Genomic DNA, 20209 nt, shown 5'->3' on the forward strand with positions numbered 1-20209 from the left:
CAAAAGTCTACCTGTTAATACTATTTTTCTACTGTTATGTTGCTGAAATAACGGTATGAAAATGCAAAGGTAAAGTGATCTTTCATTTCATGCGTGCATTCATTTTCGTAATTGTTACAAATGGTCATGATATGTATGGTTTAAACTGCCCGTAACTGATATACTTTATGCATACAAATACCATGGTATTTCTGGGGAGTATTCATTTCTGTGAGTCTATTTTGCACTGGCTTGATGCTTTGTATGATGAAAAGTGTTGGAAAGTCATTTGATTATGAGAATAATGCACTAAGTATAAACAGAAATCTTTATAAAGATTTATATATTAAGTTCAGTGAAAGTGGATAAAACACCTTCTTAGAACAGCGAAGTTCATGTGACCTCAAAATTACCTTTCATTACATTCAAACTCATGAAAGGATAGGAAGGGCAGTGTAATTCTGGCAAGTACTTGTTACTGGGCTCTCAGACTTTGTGTTCAACTAACCACTAGATGTCTCTTGAATTCCGTATAAGAAGCTTATTTACCTTCCATCTTCTTATTTCAGTTTCTTTTCCTCCTGAAGGTTTCTCTTTGGAAAACAAAGATTCTGCTTCAGTGATTTATTATAACATTAACAGTTTTTTAACCCAAAATGTAAATTTTCAGAACTTGAGTGCCTAAAACTATGATTTTTTTAAACTATGCACCAAAGCTTAATTTTATGGTTTAGTAATTATTCTTTTATTTCTGTCCATGCAGAAAGAATGCAGAATATCATGGCAGTAGTGAATCACATATCTGTTTTCTGGGCATAATTTATGTACGTTCTTTTACCTTTCTGTAACCCTAGCCAGTGTAAGAAACGATTATGTAAATACAGGAATGTACAGGCCTGTTGACAGAGCTTCAGACTTCTACTTTCTCTATCAAGCCACCATCTATGCCTTCGGTCATGCAGAAGGTGATGGTTCAGTGCTCCCATCTTATTTATTGCAATACTAGTCTTTATAACTATGAAGTGGAGAGCAAAGTACATCTCATCTCTTTCAATCCTAAGGAGAAAAGTATCAGCCATACTGAATGAAATTGCAACTCTAAAGGTGCAGGGCATTTTAAACTTGAAGTGTATTTTTATAGTACTGAAATGAGATGGATCAGTCCATACAGAAATTTCAGGAGTTCAGGGCAGAATTTATAATGCAGATTCTCTTTGTAACAGTAGGTGAAGCAGAAACCTGTGTGCATACTACATGCTACTGTCAACTGCTTCTGTGATTCTCCTGAGAAAGTTGTTTTTGAGTCCATCCTCTGCATGTTCTGGAGTAGCAGTCTGGAAAGACTAAATGTCAACCTGAACACTTGATTATAGTAAACATATGCATCTATGCAAGTGGTTTTTTTCCTTTTAAATACGAGAACTTTTCTCAGTGCTGTAGGCAAATGTCAGAGGTTATTTCTTGGCACATTTCTGATAACTGTTTGTCTTGAATTTAACACCAAGTAATTTCTCTTACACTCAGGAAGGTTGAACTGCTTGCTTTTGTGGACCAGATTGTCATCAGTCTCTGCCTACAGCTCCTTTGTCTTTGAGTGTAACATGCACAAATTCAAATGATGGAAAATGCTTCTGACATACTGGCAATCATTCTTCTGCTTCTGCCTCTTTTCAATCATCTCTATTGATTTGTGAAGTGTTTTGGGACAGATCTCTGTTCTGTGTTTGGGGATGCAATACATTTTGGGATGGCTTGCACCCAAGTTTTTTCAAACTTGTTGCCTTTTTATCTGAATGCTGTTGTTTGCATGAAATTTGAGGGGTTTTATTGGTTGACATGAGAATATATTTATGGTTGTGGTTGGGGGGTTTGGGGTTACTTTTACATGGATGTGGCAGAAATGACTGTAAAACTACGTGCATGGGACTGGAACCGTTCCAGCAGGGAGTTGTAAAGAAAAATTTCCTGAATATTTCTCTTTGCTTATAAGAAAGGTTGAAGGATTCTGTGTTCATTCTGGATTGTGCAGCTTTCATCCAAGGCCTTGCAGCCCCATTTGTAGAGGAATCTGTGGCACCTTGAGAACTTAAGGAAAATAGTTAGTCTTAGGACATGAACTTCTCCAAAATGAGTCATATGCTTGTCTGTTTAAGAACGATCAGGATCAAGAAAGCATGCATGATGGCTGAGGCAGTGTACAGGTTACAGATACTAAGAAAATGGAGACTGACTCCTGGGCAAAAAGGTCACCTGTTCACTTCATGGTGAATAGACCAGTTGTAGGTTGAGCTTTATGCTACTAGGCAATTTTTGGGTAGCTTATAGATCACATTTTTTTTCACTTAGTTTAATAGATAAGATGTTCTTTTCCAACTTTTTTCATCAGAAGAAACCTTCCTGCCTTGTGCTAGAAAGAGAAGCCCATGGAATTGCTGTTTTAAACATACTTAAAACAATAATAATAATAGAAATAAGTACATATTCGGTATTTGGTAAGAGATGGGATACAGGAATCAAATGATTTCTGCTACCAAGCCAACTCTTATTAAGTACAATGGAAGTATTGTGACAATTGTACTGGAAATATTTTTTAATGTATAAATGACATTTTTGTTATTTAATCTTGAACATTTTCAGATGACTTGGAAGTTTTAATGCTTAAAAGTATTTAAGGCCTCCTATCTTTTTGGTGCTTTTTGACTGAAGGTACATACAACAGTGTGTTCAAGGCTTAAAACTGGATAGATTTTTGCCAGTTGAGAACTTAAAGTGTCTTACTTCGTCACAAAATGTCTGTGTGCCACCGCAAAATATTGCTGAAGATAGCTTTGATTTCTTCCTGCTTTAAATATGTACCTGAAGACCCCTCTTCCTAAAATCTGGCATAGTATGCTGGCAGCAGGATATTATTTGCTTCACATAAACATGACAAAAGATTGCATCAGTCTTTAGGAACATCAGCTTGGAAGATATAGGCAGTCCTGAAAACTGTCAGGAAGCTGACTATTTCAGTAAATATCGTAGCTTTCTCTCCTTATAGAAAAGGTTGCACTAAGATAAAGATGGATGTGCAATAACAAAGTTCATCTTACTAGTCTGGGTATTGAACACTTCTGGAAAAACTGAGTATTTTGGAATTCAAGTTTGTTTTTTTTTTTTTGTAAATGACAGAGTTTGTATGATGCATATAATATTTGTTGTTCTCTGTTTCCTCAGGAGTTTCAGAGACGCTGTAATACTCTCATATCATTAATAGAAAAAGAGAATATGGAAATTGAGGAAAAAGAACGAGCTGAAAAGAAGAAAAGAGGATCAAAAGTCACATCGGTATGTTGAGCAGCACTTTATTTCCGGGGGGTAGAATTCAATTATATTTTTGTTAGGAAACGAAAAAGAAGGTAATAGTAACTGTTTAAATATAAACCATTAGTTGAGAGATTAAACAAATATCTGTCTATTCGCAGCTCTCCTAGATTCTATGCAGTTGTTCCCAATTCACAATATTTTGGGTCCTTACTTATTTTTTTTGAGAAGAGGCTTTAGTGCAAGTATCTAAGGCACTTTTAAAGAAAACATAGCTATTCTTCTTTCTGCCTACATGTTTACGTGATGTGTTGACTTCAATCTAAAATTGTTGTTACTCCACTACGTGCTAGTTTCTGGAGGAAGAAGTAAGGAGTGCTCCTTTTATCTTAATTATTTGTCACTTTTACAACAGCAAAACTCTAAATAAATCAAAGTCCTGATCTTCTCATCCCATTCATGATGTGCATAGTACTTGTACCATTGAGACCATGTAATGCAGAACATCAAGAAAGCAAAAAGGGTAGCAGACTTAAGTGTCTAAATCTGGGATTTTTGTTTACCCTTCTGTTAACTCCTACAAAACTGAATTGAAAAATAGAATGTATTAATGTTTCTTATCTTTTGAAATAGTTAATGTACTTAAAAACATTGTGGTATGATGCCACCATTTGCTGGAATTAATTATTTTTTTCTTTTCCTTTTTAGTCACAGAAGAGAAAAGCAGATTTGGCTACTGAGAATTCCGGAAAAAAAGATGCTAAGAAAGTGAAGTCGTGAACTCGCAAAATGAATGCTAAATATAAAACTGCCTCTTTCTTGTCTTCATCTACAAGTATTAATTGCCAACTTCTTTGTATTCATGGTACTTGCTCACAAATCCCTTGGTTTAACTTAGCAAATTTTGTATATTTACAATGTCTTTCATTACCTAGAATGTGTAGCTTTATATTTTATGCATTCCAGTATTTTTGTGTACTGTATTTTGTGAATTTCATGTCTTCTGCAAAATTCACTCAGTCCTTGTTTTTTTAAGCTTATGCTGAAGTTTTAGCTTTTATATGTTTTATATGCTGCTGCTTTGAAAGGAAACCTAGATTCTATAGCTGTATTATTGTTGTTTCATATTTTAAATTTATATGGCTGTGGGAAAATAAACTGAATTAAAATTATTTGAAGAGAAATGTACTTCACCTTTGTTCCCCCTCTCCCCCTCCCTCCCCCAACCCTGTTCTGCATAGCTACACCTAGAGTGAATGTTAAGGTTTGTATAATTGTGCCTTCATCATCAATCAGATTTTCTTCAGAGTATATAGATAGGATCAGGAGCATGCCAAAACAAAAAATCTAATTAGACTGACATCCTTGTTTGCTGTCAGCATTAAATTGACATTTTTCTCAGAAATACCCAGAAGGAAAGCCAACAGATACTTAGATTTTTTTTTCCTTATTATCACCGGTTGCTGTTGGGCTGAATATATGCTTAAACACAAGGCGAGGTGTTTTTTGGAATGACCTCTAGATGAAACTTTTTATACGCCTAATGAACTGAAGTAGTCGACTAATAGCTTCTTTTTTAAGTAGCAAACAAAGTTCATCATCTCCTGGTTGGTAGGCTGCTCAGATATGCTGCCTTGTGCTAAAAGATCTCTGTTGCTCTAATTATCTCTGCTAACTTTCTGCTTTTACCTTTGATTCCAAATGTCAGTCAGAAGCAATGGGGATATGTTATGGAGTGCTCCTTTTTAGTATTTCTATTTTAATGAAGGGATGAAAGTGTTAGATGTACTGTGTTTTTTTTTTTGACTTTGCGAGAATGGCAGGTTCATAGTTTCTGTTCACCTTGGAGTCTCTGCCTTTCCCAGATCAGTAGAACAGTGACTGTGACATCTAATGTTTTACTTTAATCTTCTGTCTCTGATCTGGTGTTTAGTATGGACCTTGCCACAGCGAGGCTTGCCCTTATAATGTCAAGTCTAGATTAATGCAGTGTGCTTTACATGGTACTTTCCTTGAAGACGACTTGTAGATTTCTACTAGTACCGTTTGCTTCCTTCTTGAGTGGTTTGAGGTGATAAAATTGCTTTGTATTTCATGCTTGTGTTGGCTACCTTTCTCTGAATTTTGTAAAACTATTGGCTTTCATAAAATATTCTTGAGTTTCATAAAACTTCTCATGAATTCTAGGACACACTTCTGTCCTCATTGTTTCATGTCAATTAAAATCTATTGGAATGGCTCTGAGGTGTTCTAGGATTAATCTCTATAAGGTTGATGAGTAATTTCTAGATTTCCTTGATAGTCTGCATTTAAGGTTTTGTGCAAAATGAGTGTGATGGCTTGGCCTGGCATCTTGAAAGATTACTAATTGGATTTTTTATTTTGGTGTATAGCTTTTGTTTGGGGACCAAGTCATTAATTATTTGTACTGGGCTTTTATTTTTAAGGCTTGTAGATTAAAAAAAGGTTGTTTATTTGTTGAAATTCATCTGAGTTGAGAGGTATGCCTAATAACAATGATGGGGCACATCTTTCAGACAGAGGGCTAGTGATGGGTGTCAATATGCTTTTAAACGAGTATGCACCCCAGGTGGGAAAGGGTGAACTTGGAAAAGGACGTCTTTTCAAATATCTTTGGTATCAGAGTAGTCGACATCCTCTTTTATCCTTGGCAGAAGGACATCTAGTCTAATCATGGTCTGAAAAATGGCTATGCAGCTACATCTATATAATCACAAATTTCTGGAGCATTGCTACTAATAGAGGAAGATGCCTTATTTACAATTACTTCTCATCTCCTATGTCACTTGGTAACTTTATGATCTGAAGTTACAAAAACATGTAAAAAGGAGGAGGGAAATAAAGGCTGGAAGAGCCAAATGAATTTTTATTTAATTACATTGGCTAGGTCTAGACCTTATTCCATTGCTACTCTTTAGCATAATCAAGTGAACTTTTTAATGCCTTAAGTATTAGAATGTGTATTCTGTTTTCCTGTTTATTGCAGAATAGCTTCGTTTCACTTGCATGTTCTTGTGTATCTGTTTTTTGTATTCTTTGCAAAGTGTATGTAAACTTAAAATGGTAATATCTCAACTTGTTCTTTTATGCAGATTTCTTGGTTTTCATTACCACTTGAGTTAATATTCACTTTTCTTCCTCAGTGACATGGTATGCTAGCCATGTAGCAAAAGATCATGCAGTCATTCTTCCAGATATTATCCTCTTGATCAGACACCTTCTCTGAAGAATGATAGATACTCCCAGGAACTATCTGTTATCTCTTACAGTCTGTAGTTCCTAGTTAAACTAAATGTGCTGTTGAACACAGTCCTTGAGAGCACTTGTATACTATATACTAGTTCCTCAGCATATTGAGTCTTCCCATCCATCATGTCCCACAGTGATAACTAAAGAAAATTGCTAACAGCTGCTGGTCAGGATTAAAGTAAAATGGATCTTTCATTTCCGTTTTCGTTCTTCATGTTGCACATATCCACACAGTATGTGCCTAGCAGAATCCAAATGATACGCTGCTGTGACTCAAAATTAGATGGACTGAAATAAAGGAATCTTCTTACTTTTAACTACATTTTTCTTAGATGAGGAGTACTGCTTCTAAGAAACTTGTAAGCACTGAATGTAATGTCGTAGGAGGAACTTCTGAAAAGTCCAAACCTTCAGGCAATTTGATAGTAGCTAAAGAAATATGATATAAAAGGACTGAAAATAACTTGTCTCCTTTGGAGTACACAACTACAATTTGATTATGATAGCATTGGGGTTGAAGAAAGAAAGTAGTGCAGCAATCTAGCACTTCTCATGGTGCACGTAACATCCTGGGAGAGGTCACAACGGTTCTAGTGTTAATAAGTAAAGTTTCCTTTACTTATTTTCAAGTTATCAACACTTTATTTTTGAGTGGTGATAAAAGTTACACAGCTGGCCATCTTCATTGTACTTAATTTCAAGTTATTATAATGACCTAAAGAAAAAATGAAGTTTCCTACCTGCTGGTAACATAAGCCATCTTTAGATACCATTTGAACAAGTAGCATCGCTATACTAAAATATTAACTAAGATTCTATTTCTTGTTAATTGGCCTTGCTTTATGGATTTAGTGCTAATGCTGGTAATGGTTTAAAAACATTTTTCTCTTTGAGATCATAAGCAAGGGGTACAGTGTATGGGAGCTAAGGAGAATCTGTCTGAATGCCTGATGTAACTAACTTGTTATGTGCTTCCAGCTGTGTACTGTCTACAGTCATACCACAGGCTCTTTCTGTGCACACCTCTTCCCCATGTTCATTGGAGGTGTTAAGTATATTCAGTGATCACAAATTAATGCCAGAGCTATTAAAAAACAACCAACAACAAGCTAGGCAGGCCTTACAGCTTGAAAAAGCACGTTGAATTTTGCAGCCAGCAGCAGCCTCTGAATGACAAATGTTTGCTGCAGGCATTGGCATTTCTGGTGATGCTGGAAGGAACTGATCACTGTACTTCTGGTCTGGTTGAGATACTCAAGTTTGGTATTCGTTACCCTCTCTGACAGTTTAGTCCATGTACTTAGCTTCAAGCATGTATGTAAAATGCTTTGGTGGATCACAGTTATAATGTTTGATATATTTTTTTCTGAAAGTTAAAATTGAACTTTTGCATATTTTGAAATGTAACGTATTGTTTTAATTGCATTTGCATGATATCCATCCTTTCAAAATAGCCTTAATAGGAGTAAGATTTACTGCCTTCAAGTCTACATAGTGTTGTTGAAAGTTAACTTCTGAACTCTTTAAAAATTACATTTGTTTCTTAAGTTGTACATATAAAAACTGATATGAACCTTATGTCTTCTGGTAACTATACTTCTGGTACAAATTGGCCCACGGACTTGGATACTGTTCAGAGTAGTTGGATTTGTTTGTATTGCTCTTGTACCTCTCTTAGCTTTCAGGCTATGGTAGCTGAATATAAGGGGTGTGTGTGGCTGTTCCTCATCTGCTTTCAAACTTTCTCATCTCCTGTGATCTTAAATAAAATACTAGTAGTGCCTGTATTTTTGTGACAGCCTTACCTGTGTTGTCTCTTGATATGATACAATGTATGTTAATGCTTTATTAAAGTATATTACTGTTTTTTTTCCCATACCTGTGGTGTGTTACTAAAATACAATAGTTTGGAGCTGAAGTCTACCAGACGCAGAATAACCTCCCCTGGTGCAACTTTAGCCCATTCCCCCTCATCCTGTCACCAGGCACATGGGAGAACAGACCAACCCCCACCTCGCTACAGCCTCCTTTAATTTATCTGTAGAGAGCGATAAGGTCGCCCCTGAGCCTCCCCTTCTCCAGACTGAACAAGCCCAGCTCCCTCAGCCGTTCCTCGTAAGCCTTGTTCTCCAGGCCCCTCACCAGCTTCGTCGCCCTTCTCTGGACTTGCTCGAGCACCTCCATGTCCTTCTTGTAGCGAGGGGCCCAAAACGGAACACAGTACTCGAGGTGCGGCCTCACCAGAGCCGAGTACAGGGGGACGATCACTTCCCTAGCCCTGCTGGTCACACTGCTTCTTATGCAAGCCAGGATGCTGTTGGCCTTCTTGGCCACCTGAGCACATTGCTGGCTCATATTCAGCTGACTGTCAACCACATGTCACACTTCACTAATACAGTTGTTTTGTGACCTGTGCTTGTACAGGAATTATGCAACACTTGGGTTTGGGCACAGGGAATGCCTACAGGAGAAGCCCCACTTAAGCAGGGGAGCCAGAGAAACTCGATGTCTTGCTTGGAGTGCATTCGTTCACTTAGCCAGCTAACTGCAGAGCATTGCTCTCGGGTTATATCTTTCTTGGGGGACTTTACATCCACTACTGCAAATAAATTACCTGGAAAACAGCATGGTGGAACTGAGGCTTGTGGCAAGGGGCAACTCTTGCTGCTAGCTTGGAAAGTGCCAGAAGTGCAGAGGCATCTGGTGGTGGTGGCATAAGTCATTCATGCTGTAGGCATTGAGGGGCTGGGGAGGTCAGACTACAGACACTCCTACAGAGAACAGACCTTCTGGCTTCTACAGGGCAATTTCTTGCATATAGGAAGCAGCATGAAAAGTCACCTTCATTTATCTTCTCCGTTAATTAGTGGGATGCTGCTGAAGGCCACAAAGTCTTAAAATCTGCTCAGAATGTTGGTAACTAGCATTAATTACATGTTGTCTTTCTCCAGCTTAAAGGTGGGCCTTCCTTGTGAGACTGCTTTGTGGTAAAGGTTGGAAGTCTAGTAAATCTCTTACCTCTTTCCTTAGAAGTTTTGCTTTCATGTTTTTTCAACATGGCCTGAAATTCCAGTTACGTAGGTTCTTATCTCTTTGGTGGTTTGGGGTGGGATGGGGTTGGTGGGTTTGGTTTTGCCTTTTATTTTGTGATTTCTACTTAGGAAAATAAAAAAGGCTTGACTGCTGAGTATTTGAAATTATGGCAGTAATCCTAGGCACCATAGTCCTTCAACTAATAAAACTGCAACTGAGATTTTACACAATCATGCAAACTGTTGCGCTCTTGTGGCTTCTGAATTTCATGGAGCTTTTACAAAATTCCAAGGGTATACCCATGGTGTAAGTGGTCAATGCCTGTTTCCAAATAAATATATTGGTTTGTTCAGGTACCAGCTTGATTACAGTTCAAGGTTCTTGAAAAAATTTCCTGTCACAAAAATTTAATCCTCATTTGGCTTGAGGAATGGGTTATAAAACTCTATCATCTTATAGTAAAGTCAGCAATATAGTAAGCAACTGTATTGGTAAACCATAAACGTCCTTTTCATATTTATTATGTGTCACTAGCTGTATCCTTTATAAACATACGGATAGAACTTGAACTTGCTAATTGCTCTTTTTTTTCTTTTTTTTTTTTTTTTTTTTTTTTTTTTCCTGAAATACCTGTTCATTGACTACTGCTTTTTAAAATGAACTTCTTATGTGGCAGTAGGCACAATAAGATCAGAGAAAAATAGCTGTTTTTCAGCTCTTTGCTGATACGGAGTCTTTTAGTTAGTCAAAATATCTGAATAGAAATTGTGAGTGAAGTGCTCTTGTCTTCTTCTGGGAAAAAAACAAAACAAAACCAACACCACACACACACACAAAACCAAAACCAAAAACCAAACAGCTGCTCATTAGAGGTCGATACACCTTTTGTAGACCAATGTTTTCCTAGTTGAGTATTTAAATGAGTATTTAAATACTGCTCAACAACTTGGGGGTCTAACTCAATGTGTTGGTAAATGTACTAATCAGGGGTCAACCTGGAGCCCTGATTCGGTACATAATTTGAGTTGTGCTACTGAACAGTTAATTTTTTCCTATATATTTATCTATTATATATATCTATATATTTTATTATATATATTTATATATATATACCTCGAGTACTGTGTTCACCTCGAGTACTGTGTTCAGTTTTGGGCCCCTCGCTACAAGAAGGACATCGAGGTGCTTGAGCGGGTCCAATGAAGGGCGACGAAGCTGGTGAGGGGCCTGGAGAGCAAGTCCTATGAGGAGCGGCTGAAGGAGCTGGGCTTGTTCAGCCTAGAGAAGAGGAGGCTCAGGGGTGACCTTATCGCTTTGTATAAGTACATTAAAGGAGGCTGTAGAGAGGTGGGGGTTGGCCTGTTCTCCCATGTGCCTGGTGACAGGACGAGGGGGAATGGGCTAAAGTTATGCCAGGGGAGTTTTAGGTTAGATGTTAGGAAGAATTTCTTTACTGAAAGGGTTGTGAGGCACTGGAACGGGCTGCCCAGGGAGGTGGTGGAGTCACCATCCCTGGAAGTCTTCAAAAGACGTTTAGATGTAGAGCTTAGGGATATGGTTTAGTGGGGACTGTTAGTGTTAGGTTAGAGGTTGGACTCGATGATCTTGAGGTCTCTTCCAACCTAGAAATTCTGTGATTCTGTGATTTATATATATTTAAATATACGTGTTTTATGGGTGTTTTGGACTTAAAAGGCTGCTTTAGCTGCATGTGTTTCACCCATGTACTGTGCACCATCAACCCACAGCTTCAGTCATCGCCTTTCTATAAAACTTAACCTGATGTGTTTTGTGCTTGCCTGGTTTCTGCTCTGGGTGACAGGAGAAGACCTCTGAGCTGGTGACTGTCCCCTCCATCTTGGGGTGACAGTTGTACCTGCTCCTGGAGTTTGGAAATCCCCAGTGCATCCATAGGATTTTAACTCTATGCATTAGTGTTTTCACTGGATACCTTGTGCCCCATCACAAGGGAGGTCATTGCCTCTCTGATCTTCTCCTGTGCCCTGTAGCTGCCTGGTTTGAGTATCTCTGGGTGCTACAGACCCATCTCAGAGCTGCTTTGGAGTCTGTTCTCTCTCCAGACCCTGGTTTTGGGCAGCCAAACTGTGACTTGTTTTAAACATTGGAACTTTGTTTTTGGGCAGTGGGGTGGGCTGTAACCCTGTAACCAACAGTCACACAAGTGTGTGAGATGCCCTTAAGATAAATGCAGCTCTTGGTTGAGAGGAAGCTTCTGCATCCAGGCCTTATTTCAAATCCCGCTGGGCCAGTTAACATCATGGATATTTTCATGAGGAGGCTCCTTGGAAACCTGTCCAAATGAACAGATTGGGTGTCTTGGCACGACTCCGGGTTATCATGCAAAGGCTGCTCCCGCAGCAGGCTCCTCTGCTAGCGTTTGAAACACTGAGGGTGGAGCTTCAAAACAAATGCCTGCGCCAAGCTAGGGCAAGAGCTGTGTTGGGGAAACTGTGTGCAATCATCTGGAGATTGATGGCTGAATCTATCTATTTTTATTGGTAATGAACTGGAATTTAAAGGAAAGCCACTGTAATTTGCTGCTGAGTGAATGGAGTTGCCTCTGAAGGCGCTGGAGCAGTGTGTTTGGTTTCAGGACAGTGTAGTTTGCACAAACAGTGTTATACTTCTCTGTTCTGCTTTTCTTGTTCAGACCCCAGGTGTTGTTGGTGGAGCTGAACGGAGGAACCGTGAGGATGGAGCTGCTCTGTTCCCTCATGGGTGAGGCTGGTGCCATGGCTGTGCTGAGATGCTCCTGCCTGGATTTCTGTCTCAGTAAGGCTGTAGTCCAGCCGTCTCCTCCCATTTTGCCACTCCTTGCCAAAAGTACCTGCAAAGTGCTTGGATGAATGGATAGGGGTCACATGAGGGAGAGCTTGGATAGCCCTTCCTGCCCAAGACTGTAGAAGTTTAGCTTAAAAAGGTCTCTGCCAAAGTTTCAGTTGTCAGTTCCATGGATGCAGTGCTCAGAACAATACCATGAGCAGCTCGGAGTCAGCCTGCAAGGACTGAGCTCTTGTGTTCGATTGATGCTTGAAGGTAGGAGCCTCTGTGCCAAAAAACAGTATAAACATCATGGCATCGCTTTGGATTGTGCTTCAGTGACTTACTGTTAAAACTGTTGCTGGAATTAAAAATAAAATAAAATAAATAATCAAAACAAAACAAAACCAAAACAAACAAACAGACAAAAATGCTGCCCTTCTGAAATAATGTTTCAGCATTACTTTACAGCTTCTGTGGGTCTGTACCTCTGAAATCATTTCACTTGTTTATGTTACAAAGTGATTTTAGCAGGCTCTGAAATTCACCTTTCTGTGATTCACATTTCTTGAATGCGCATGTAGAAGAGGTACAAGAAATTTCTTTTGTTTAAACATCTGCCCTGGAGACTCAACATTTCCTTTCCGTACTTAAAAAGAAATTTAATTTTTGCTTTTTGTGGTATTCAGTGCTAATTAACTCCTCTGTGTGCTGTATCTGATTATTGTACGGGCCCGAAGATTTTCTGCTAGTAACAAAAGGAAAATCAATTTCACAAATACAGTTGTTGCATTCTTATCAGGTTACGGTACTCGGTGTAAATTAATGTTTTGAATTTATGTTGTTGATCAATAGGTGCAATTATTGATTTGGGACTTATGAGGTAAAAAGTGAATAAATAAGTTTTTGACTTTGTTTTTATAACATGAGAACATGTCAAAGTTTATCGAGCTGCAAGTTGCTTTGTAGTGAACCTGAGGCAGATTCAGAAACACTAAAACGATGTTAGGCCACTTATTTCTTGGATGCTAATAGGATTTTGTTGAAACACTGACAAGCGTCCTGCTTTAGGAGTGTATTTAGGTTTTAGCAGTGTATTTAGAGTACTGTCGTGTAAGGGTTTGCTGTCTGAACACAGGTCCTAGTCCCTATCCTGTCCTTGGTGGGACGGGCTGAAAAGTGGGAAGTCATCCCGAGTGCAATGCTTTTATGCATGGTTTTATGCTTTTTGTGTTCATGTGCTCAACTGCAGGTGCTGGTAGAGCCATGGCCATGCTGTGCTGATTCAGCAGCATGGGGCCAAGCTCAGGCTCTTGCCTTACAAACCGGCATGCCTTGGCCTGATTGATAATGGTCGAAGATGACTATGCCTGCAATTCCATAAAATGCTGCAGCTGTGACTGGAAGAAGTTAGAATTAGAATAGTTCATGTGGAAGGGACCTAGCAAGATCAAGTCCAGCTGCCTGACCACCTCAGGGCTAACCAGAAGTTAAAGCCTTTCATTAAGAGCATTATCCAACTACCTCCTGAACACTGCCAGGCCTGGGGCATCAACCACCTTGCCAGGAAGCCTGGCCCAGTGTTTGAGCACAAAGTAGTGGTGGAGGCTGTTTAAGGTATGCCACCCACCTCACCCTGAAGTGCAGATAACTTCATGCCAATGGTGCTGGAGAACAGCCTATCAGATATTTGGGGGTATCCTTACCATCACCTGGAGCCCCTACCAGGCAGAGGGAATGAGACTCATTGTGCCATCAGATGAGCATCACAATTTCTTGCCAGGGATCCTTACAAGCAGCAGCTCTGGATGAGTGAGAAATCAGCCAAAAACAACTGAAAAACAGAACATAGTTCCATAATCATTTTTATTTTTTTCTGCTATTAAAAGCATCAGGTTCTGTATGCTGTGGCAAATCTTGTTCCTTTCTGATGCTCAGTGTTTCTTTTCAGCAATAAAGGTGATTTGAATTGGCAAGGCAGGCACAATGATTTTATAAAGAGACCGAATCCCTGGCAGGAGGTAGAACACAGGCAGCAGTTGTTGGACTGCTGTAAGATATATAGCGTTCTCTGCATTGTTAACTTACTATTTTTATTTTCCTAATGGTCTCTCTGTATTGACAGATTGCCGCAGTCACTGTGTTTAACAATCCTGATTCTACTTTGGTCATCTGTCTAATGACCAAAATATGTCTGTTATGGACTAAATATGTCTAACAAGGACTCCCCAGAGCAATCTTGGGTACAGAGGCAGAAAGCAAGGATTATGGGCAGTAATTCACTAAAAACAGGAGAACAATGATGTTATTCACACACAGAATCACAGAGTTTCTAGGTTGGAAGAGACCTCATGATCATCGAGTCCAACCTCTGACCTAACACTAACAGTCCCCACTAAACCATATCCCTAAGCTCTACTGAATCATAGCAGGTGGAAAAAGTGTCTCAGTGAATTGTATGTTTGGTATTGCTATTTTGAGATACAGAACTCCTTTTGAAAAGGATGTTTGGTTGGCTGGAGCCCACTTGGTTTCCTTCATATTTATCTCTATCTTACTCATTGTATTTGCTTTTTGAATCCTGTACATGGGCTGAGGGCATCACTCGTCAGAAACCTGCACCTTTCCTGCACAAAGGGCTTGATGCAGTGTTGAATGTAGGCTGTCTGCATGTGGTCAGGAAGGCTTCATTGGCAGAGGAAATTAAAGTAACACAGAGTTAATAACATCTGCTGCTAAAACAGCAATTGGGAAAATAATATTTTTTCCTTTGGATTGGAATTAAATGACTGCACTCTAAGTTATTCCAAGACTTTTCATCATTGATCACACTTCTTCCTTGCTCCTAGATGTTTCTGGACTAGACCAGATGAAGCAACCCCAAACACCTGGCATTCAGAGCCTGCCTGATGTGCTGGGGTGCAGCAGAGTGAAGGAGAGTCTTCCTTGCACTTACTCCAGCAGGATGAGTTGGAGGAAATACAGCTTTGCTAAGGCTGCTGGTGGATTACGTACCTGCTTTTTTATGTTGTTTCTCAGAAAAGGAAGGTGCTTAGAACACAAGATCAGCAGCATTGCTAGCTTGCCTATGTACACAATTTATTTCTGATTTAAAGAGCTTTGAGACCACCTTTTGAGGGTTGTTATAGCAATTACTGTTCTCTCTGGGAATTAGCTTCAGTAATAAGTCGTGAAATAACAATATTGTTTTTACTGCCTTTTATGGATTTAGGTCAATGCTCTCAAAAATAGAGCAAAAAAAACCAAGAAGAGTTGATTGAAGACTTAGTACCCTTGATCAAATGGAGGCAAAATCCAGCTGGCAGGAAACCTATTAAAATAAAAGACAAAATAAGACAGTCAGTTTTGTCAGATGGGGACCACATTCCTGCTGGAGATCTGCTGTGATTGATGTGAATCCTCTGAAGTCACTGCAGGTTATAAATAGTAGGTCCTGTGCAAAGGCTGTAGTTTATGTCTGTATCTTATCTAGCTAGAAATGGATACGGATATCTTGTCAAAGAGTCAGTGGCATCAGAAGGAAAAGTATATGTGAACAGATCTATCAAAATATTGAACTTAGTAGATGTTTCACCTGCTGAAGTGAAGTCGAGGAGGGTATCTCTGAGAGTTGCTATATTTTTCCAGATAGAAAAATGAAGACAACATCCTGTTTCAGTTTACTAGTCATCTAATAATCATCAAAAAGACCAAACAACTTTGTTTTTGTGATTTTTTTTTGACAGCTGATATTTACTTGTTCACTGAGATCCGTTTCATGTTCTGTCCCAATGATCTTACAAGTGCTGTTGGCTTCTTCTAGATGTCTTTTGTTCCTGCTTGACCTCTTTCATCTCCTTGGCTCTATTATTTTGTGACTGGGACTGTCTTTTGCTCCTTCTGTGCTGTGTCTCCTGCCATAGTTCAGGATCTGGTCTGGTGTTCCTTGACTGTTTTTTCAGAGAGAGATTCAAAAGCTAATCAATTCCTCTCTATTTCAGGCACTGCTCCTCTAAATGCACACATCCTGTCCATCATTTCTACTTGTTGAACACAAGTTTGTGCTCTTGGTACCATTGTACCTCCATTTTTATTTTTTTTTTCTGTCTAAAGCAGATTTTTTTTGTTTGTTTAAAGCAGAAATGTTGATGAAATTAAGCAAAAGTTGTCAAGGGGCTTCACAAGCACCATCCTTGGTCCTGTGGCAGGTCCTCGTTGCCCTGTGGCTGCTGGCCATGTTTGTGTGCAGCCTTGTGCTGCTGGAGCTGCTTTTAGCTGATGCTGGGCTCTTGAGCAGAACTCGCAGAGAAACTGAGATTTAATTTTACTTTAACATTTGATGACACGCCCCAGCTTACTTTGTCTGTTCTCACAGCTGATGGGTTTGTATTTAGGTTCCCTGAAAGCATGGCTACAGACATATACCAACAAGTGGATGAGATTTTCTTTGCTTTCCAATATCTCCTTTGATCAAAATCAGCAGGATTTCCCTGGTAGCAACTGCAGAGCCAGTTGTGTCTTGGCATCATCTCAAGTCTGACGTAAAACAGGTGGTTCCTCTTCCATATGTAAGGTGTGTAAAAACACAGAGAAGCATGCAAGAACACCCATGTGCACATGGTAGACTCGTGAAGCCAGGGCAAAGGCAAGCAGCTCAGTGGGGCTGGATGGGTGTAGTTCAGCTGGCTGGAGAGCTTGTCAGTCCCTGGCTGTGCCTGCAGTATGCGTGCCGCTGCGTATAAAAACAAGTAATTGATTAGTTTCCTATTGAATAAATGTCATGACAGTGGAATGATTAATGAATAAGAAATCACGAGCATCGCTGGCACACAAATGGGAATCATCGTTCCCTTAACATTTTTTTTTTTCTGGTTGGGTTTAACTTTCCAGTGGGGATTAGTTTCACTAATTCGACAAAAACACCCCATAAATAACTCATCATTTCTTATAAATGTCGGTTAAAGAAATCTGTATGGAAGCACTGGGAAATGACACTTGTAGAAGAAACATTGCCGCAAATAATGGGAAAATTGCAGATGTACTTTATACCTCTTCTGAAAATCAAAAGGTCTCATAAATACAGTCTGTAAAAGTGTCTGTGGAAGAGTTAACATAACTGTACAAGCAATAAGCCTGACCTTTCACTGTAATTTATTTTAGATTTGCTCAATCCTTTTTTATTAAAACTAGCACATCTGAAGCAGAATTAAATCCTATTATCCCGGCTCTGTGATTGTATCAATTTTTCTCTGCCATGGCACACTTTATTAAAAATTACTTTTGTTTCATAGTGGCTAATGCAATCAGGGGAGTAAATGAGGTTTTGTGGTCTTTGGTAGAGAAAAGTGTCTGGGTTCTGGGGCTGACAACAGCACGAGGTACCATGAGGCACGGCCAGGATTCATCCTGCAGTAGGCAGGTCAGGTAGCATGTCTGGACCATTCGGTGCTGGGAAGACACTTGTGCCTGTCCTGTCCCCATGTCTGTGCTGGTCCAGAGGCCGGGTTACCCAGAGGAAGCTGCATTATGTGTTTGGGCCTTCCTCTTAGCTAACATCTGCCTATGAACTTCATACCAGATCCTTAGAGAAGGTATTTGTATCATATGGGGAGCCCTGAAATGAAAAGCTTACTTCAGTTCCACGTGGCAGGCTTGATATACATCTCAGCCTGACAAAGAAAACCCCCATGTGCTTAAGTCAGGCCAGAATAGTGCAGAGAAACAAATAGAAAAAATAAAAAAAGTCTGTCTATTTGCTCAGGATCATCTGATACTTCTGTATGAGCTGGGCTATCTCCCTCCTTTCCCATTATCTTGTTGGATGGTTTCCTTTCTGCCTCTTGCACAGTCCTGTGTTCCAGCACAAAACCACCACCTATCATCAGTAGAGAATTCTGCTTAGTGTTTCTGCTCCCTGGCCTGCACAGGATGTGTCTGTGCTCTGGACAAGGAGGCCTGGCAGAGTAACCCCTGTCTGTGTTGCACCTCTCTTACCTTTTAGTGGAGCTTGTTTCTTATGGCAATAGGTGTTTGCTCTCGAAGCCAGCAGTTACTGAAGTGCTAATGTATTTGCAGCCCTTGTGTGGATTTTACCTGGCTGGTGTTCCCCTCAATTTCTTGCAGTGCAGAGTTAGGTTGGATGGCAAGGAGAGGATTTAGATGGAGCCAAGTGTTTTCCAGGTTTAATGCCTGTCTGGTGCTATATAACTGAACAAGATCTACTGCATTTTGGAGTATTTACTGCTTCTATTTAATGGGCTGTTTTCTATTTCAGTACCTGCACCAGTAGCCTTGCTGGGCATATTTCCATGCTTATGACATGTTTACAGTGAATAATAAGAATGGACACATTTTGCATGCACAGGTTAATGCCCCCAAATCAGGTGCTATAAATTGTTACAGATGGGTACCTGGGGCAAGAACCTTTTTACCCATCTGCTGTTTTTTTCTATTAGGGCAAGATCTGGCAAACATGCAAGTTCAGATTTTGTTTCTTCTACTTACTGCAAGTGAGGTACAGCACAACTTCTCTTCTTCTCTCCCATGTAGTGTGCATAGAGGAGGGGAAGAAGTATGGCTGGAGCTCCCCTGAAAACATTCCCTTTGCAGGAGAAGAAAATCAGAAAAGCCTCAAAGCATCTCTTGGTTCCCCTGAGGAACAGGGGTGTCTGCAGCCCAGGTGTGGGAAGTTCTGAAGGTGGGATCATGCAGCTTCTCTGCAGAGCACTGCATTCAGCACAGCTGTTCTCCTTGCCTGGCTGTGAAGCTTTTATCGGTGCAGTGATTTTTGCCAAGGTCCTCAGAGCAGCCTTTGTGGGAACAGGTGTTCTCTCAGTAAGGCAAAGCGTCTCAAGCTCTGGCCTTAAAATGAGTTTTCCAATTTCAAAAATCTCCAGTAGCCTTCTGCCTTTAAAAAACAGTAAGTGTGTTATCTCACTGGGATAAAAGTGACTCAGTATTCATAGATCAGGTACAGAATGAGGCCTCTGGGCAGTATTACTGGTGGTGTGGGACTACATAAAGGAAAACGGGCTTATTGCTCATTTCCATCTGCTGACCTTTCCAGGTGCATTGTGCTTTGTCTGGTGCCTCTGGAAGTGCTCCAAAACTGCCAACAGTCTCTCAGGCTTCAGGCCTACTAATTACTTCTAAGAAACTCAACTATCTGCAAGAGGGGGTGGGAGTGGGAATAAGAAACTTTCAGAGGGGAATAGCTGATTCACCACCAAATTAGATCTTGTTTCTAACAGGAGCTGTTTGGTTATTAATTCCGTCTTGGATGTTCACTTAAATTGAATTCTGCTGATAAGCCCTGATGCTGTGAACCCCTATTTTGATCCTGAACAACTGTATCACAGCCAGCTCAAGGGTGGACTTGCCTTTACAGTAAAGATCCTCTTGGGAAGCATGAGGGTTCACTGCTAGGATGCTCCCAAGTGTTACTTGGAGTAAAGGTACAACCACAAAACTAATTTCTCATGGACCATTGAGCAACCATTAGATGTTAAACATTTTTCAGTCCCTACCCCCAGACTGAGTTTGAACCATTGACCTGGAGGTGAAATGTGCTGCTGCAATCCTTTGGAGCCTGCGGAGCATTTGTGTTCATTCTGCGGAGTACTTTGTCCATATCAAAAAGTAAATTAATCTGTCAGTGAAACTAATCCTGCTGGTTTTACAAGCCAACACAAATTTCAAATGTAGAAGGACTATGAGAATTTTTACATTGAGTTTCAAATGTCAGAATTTGTTTTATCTATTTGGTTATGCTTTTCTGTAGGTAAAGTCAATCAATACTTTTGATCTGAGTAATTCTTACTCAGTAATTCTGAGTGATATCAGT

General features: G+C 39.8%; 1 protein-coding gene and 1 long non-coding RNA gene across 5 annotated transcripts in view; one reads left to right on the top strand and one right to left on the bottom strand.

Annotated features, from left to right (window-relative positions):
• The window catches only part of LOC101800953 (SNF2 related chromatin remodeling ATPase 1), a 33173-nt gene extending 24743 nt beyond the window's left edge, over nt 1-8430 (top strand). For all 4 annotated transcript variants that reach the window (XM_027465539.3, XM_038184266.2, XM_072042831.1 and 1 more), the window contains 2 exons: nt 3196-3306; nt 3991-8430. In XM_027465539.3, coding sequence (XP_027321340.2) covers nt 3196-3306; nt 3991-4062 — 183 coding nt within the window. In that variant the 3' untranslated portion in view covers nt 4063-8430. The remainder of the gene's footprint in view (nt 1-3195; nt 3307-3990) is intronic.
• Nucleotides 8431-16266: 7836 nt separating this feature from the next.
• LOC119717857 (uncharacterized) lies at nt 16267-19268 on the bottom strand. Its single transcript, XR_005268187.2, has 2 exons — nt 18871-19268; nt 16267-17098 (listed from the first exon to the last, which is right to left on the bottom strand). It is a non-coding gene; the product is annotated as an uncharacterized lncRNA (long non-coding RNA).
• Between the last annotated feature and the right edge of the window lie 941 nt (nt 19269-20209).

Source organism: Anas platyrhynchos, chromosome 10, assembly GCF_047663525.1.
Source record: "Anas platyrhynchos isolate ZD024472 breed Pekin duck chromosome 10, IASCAAS_PekinDuck_T2T, whole genome shotgun sequence".
In the NCBI taxonomy this organism is placed as follows: Eukaryota; Metazoa; Chordata; class Aves; order Anseriformes; family Anatidae; genus Anas; species Anas platyrhynchos.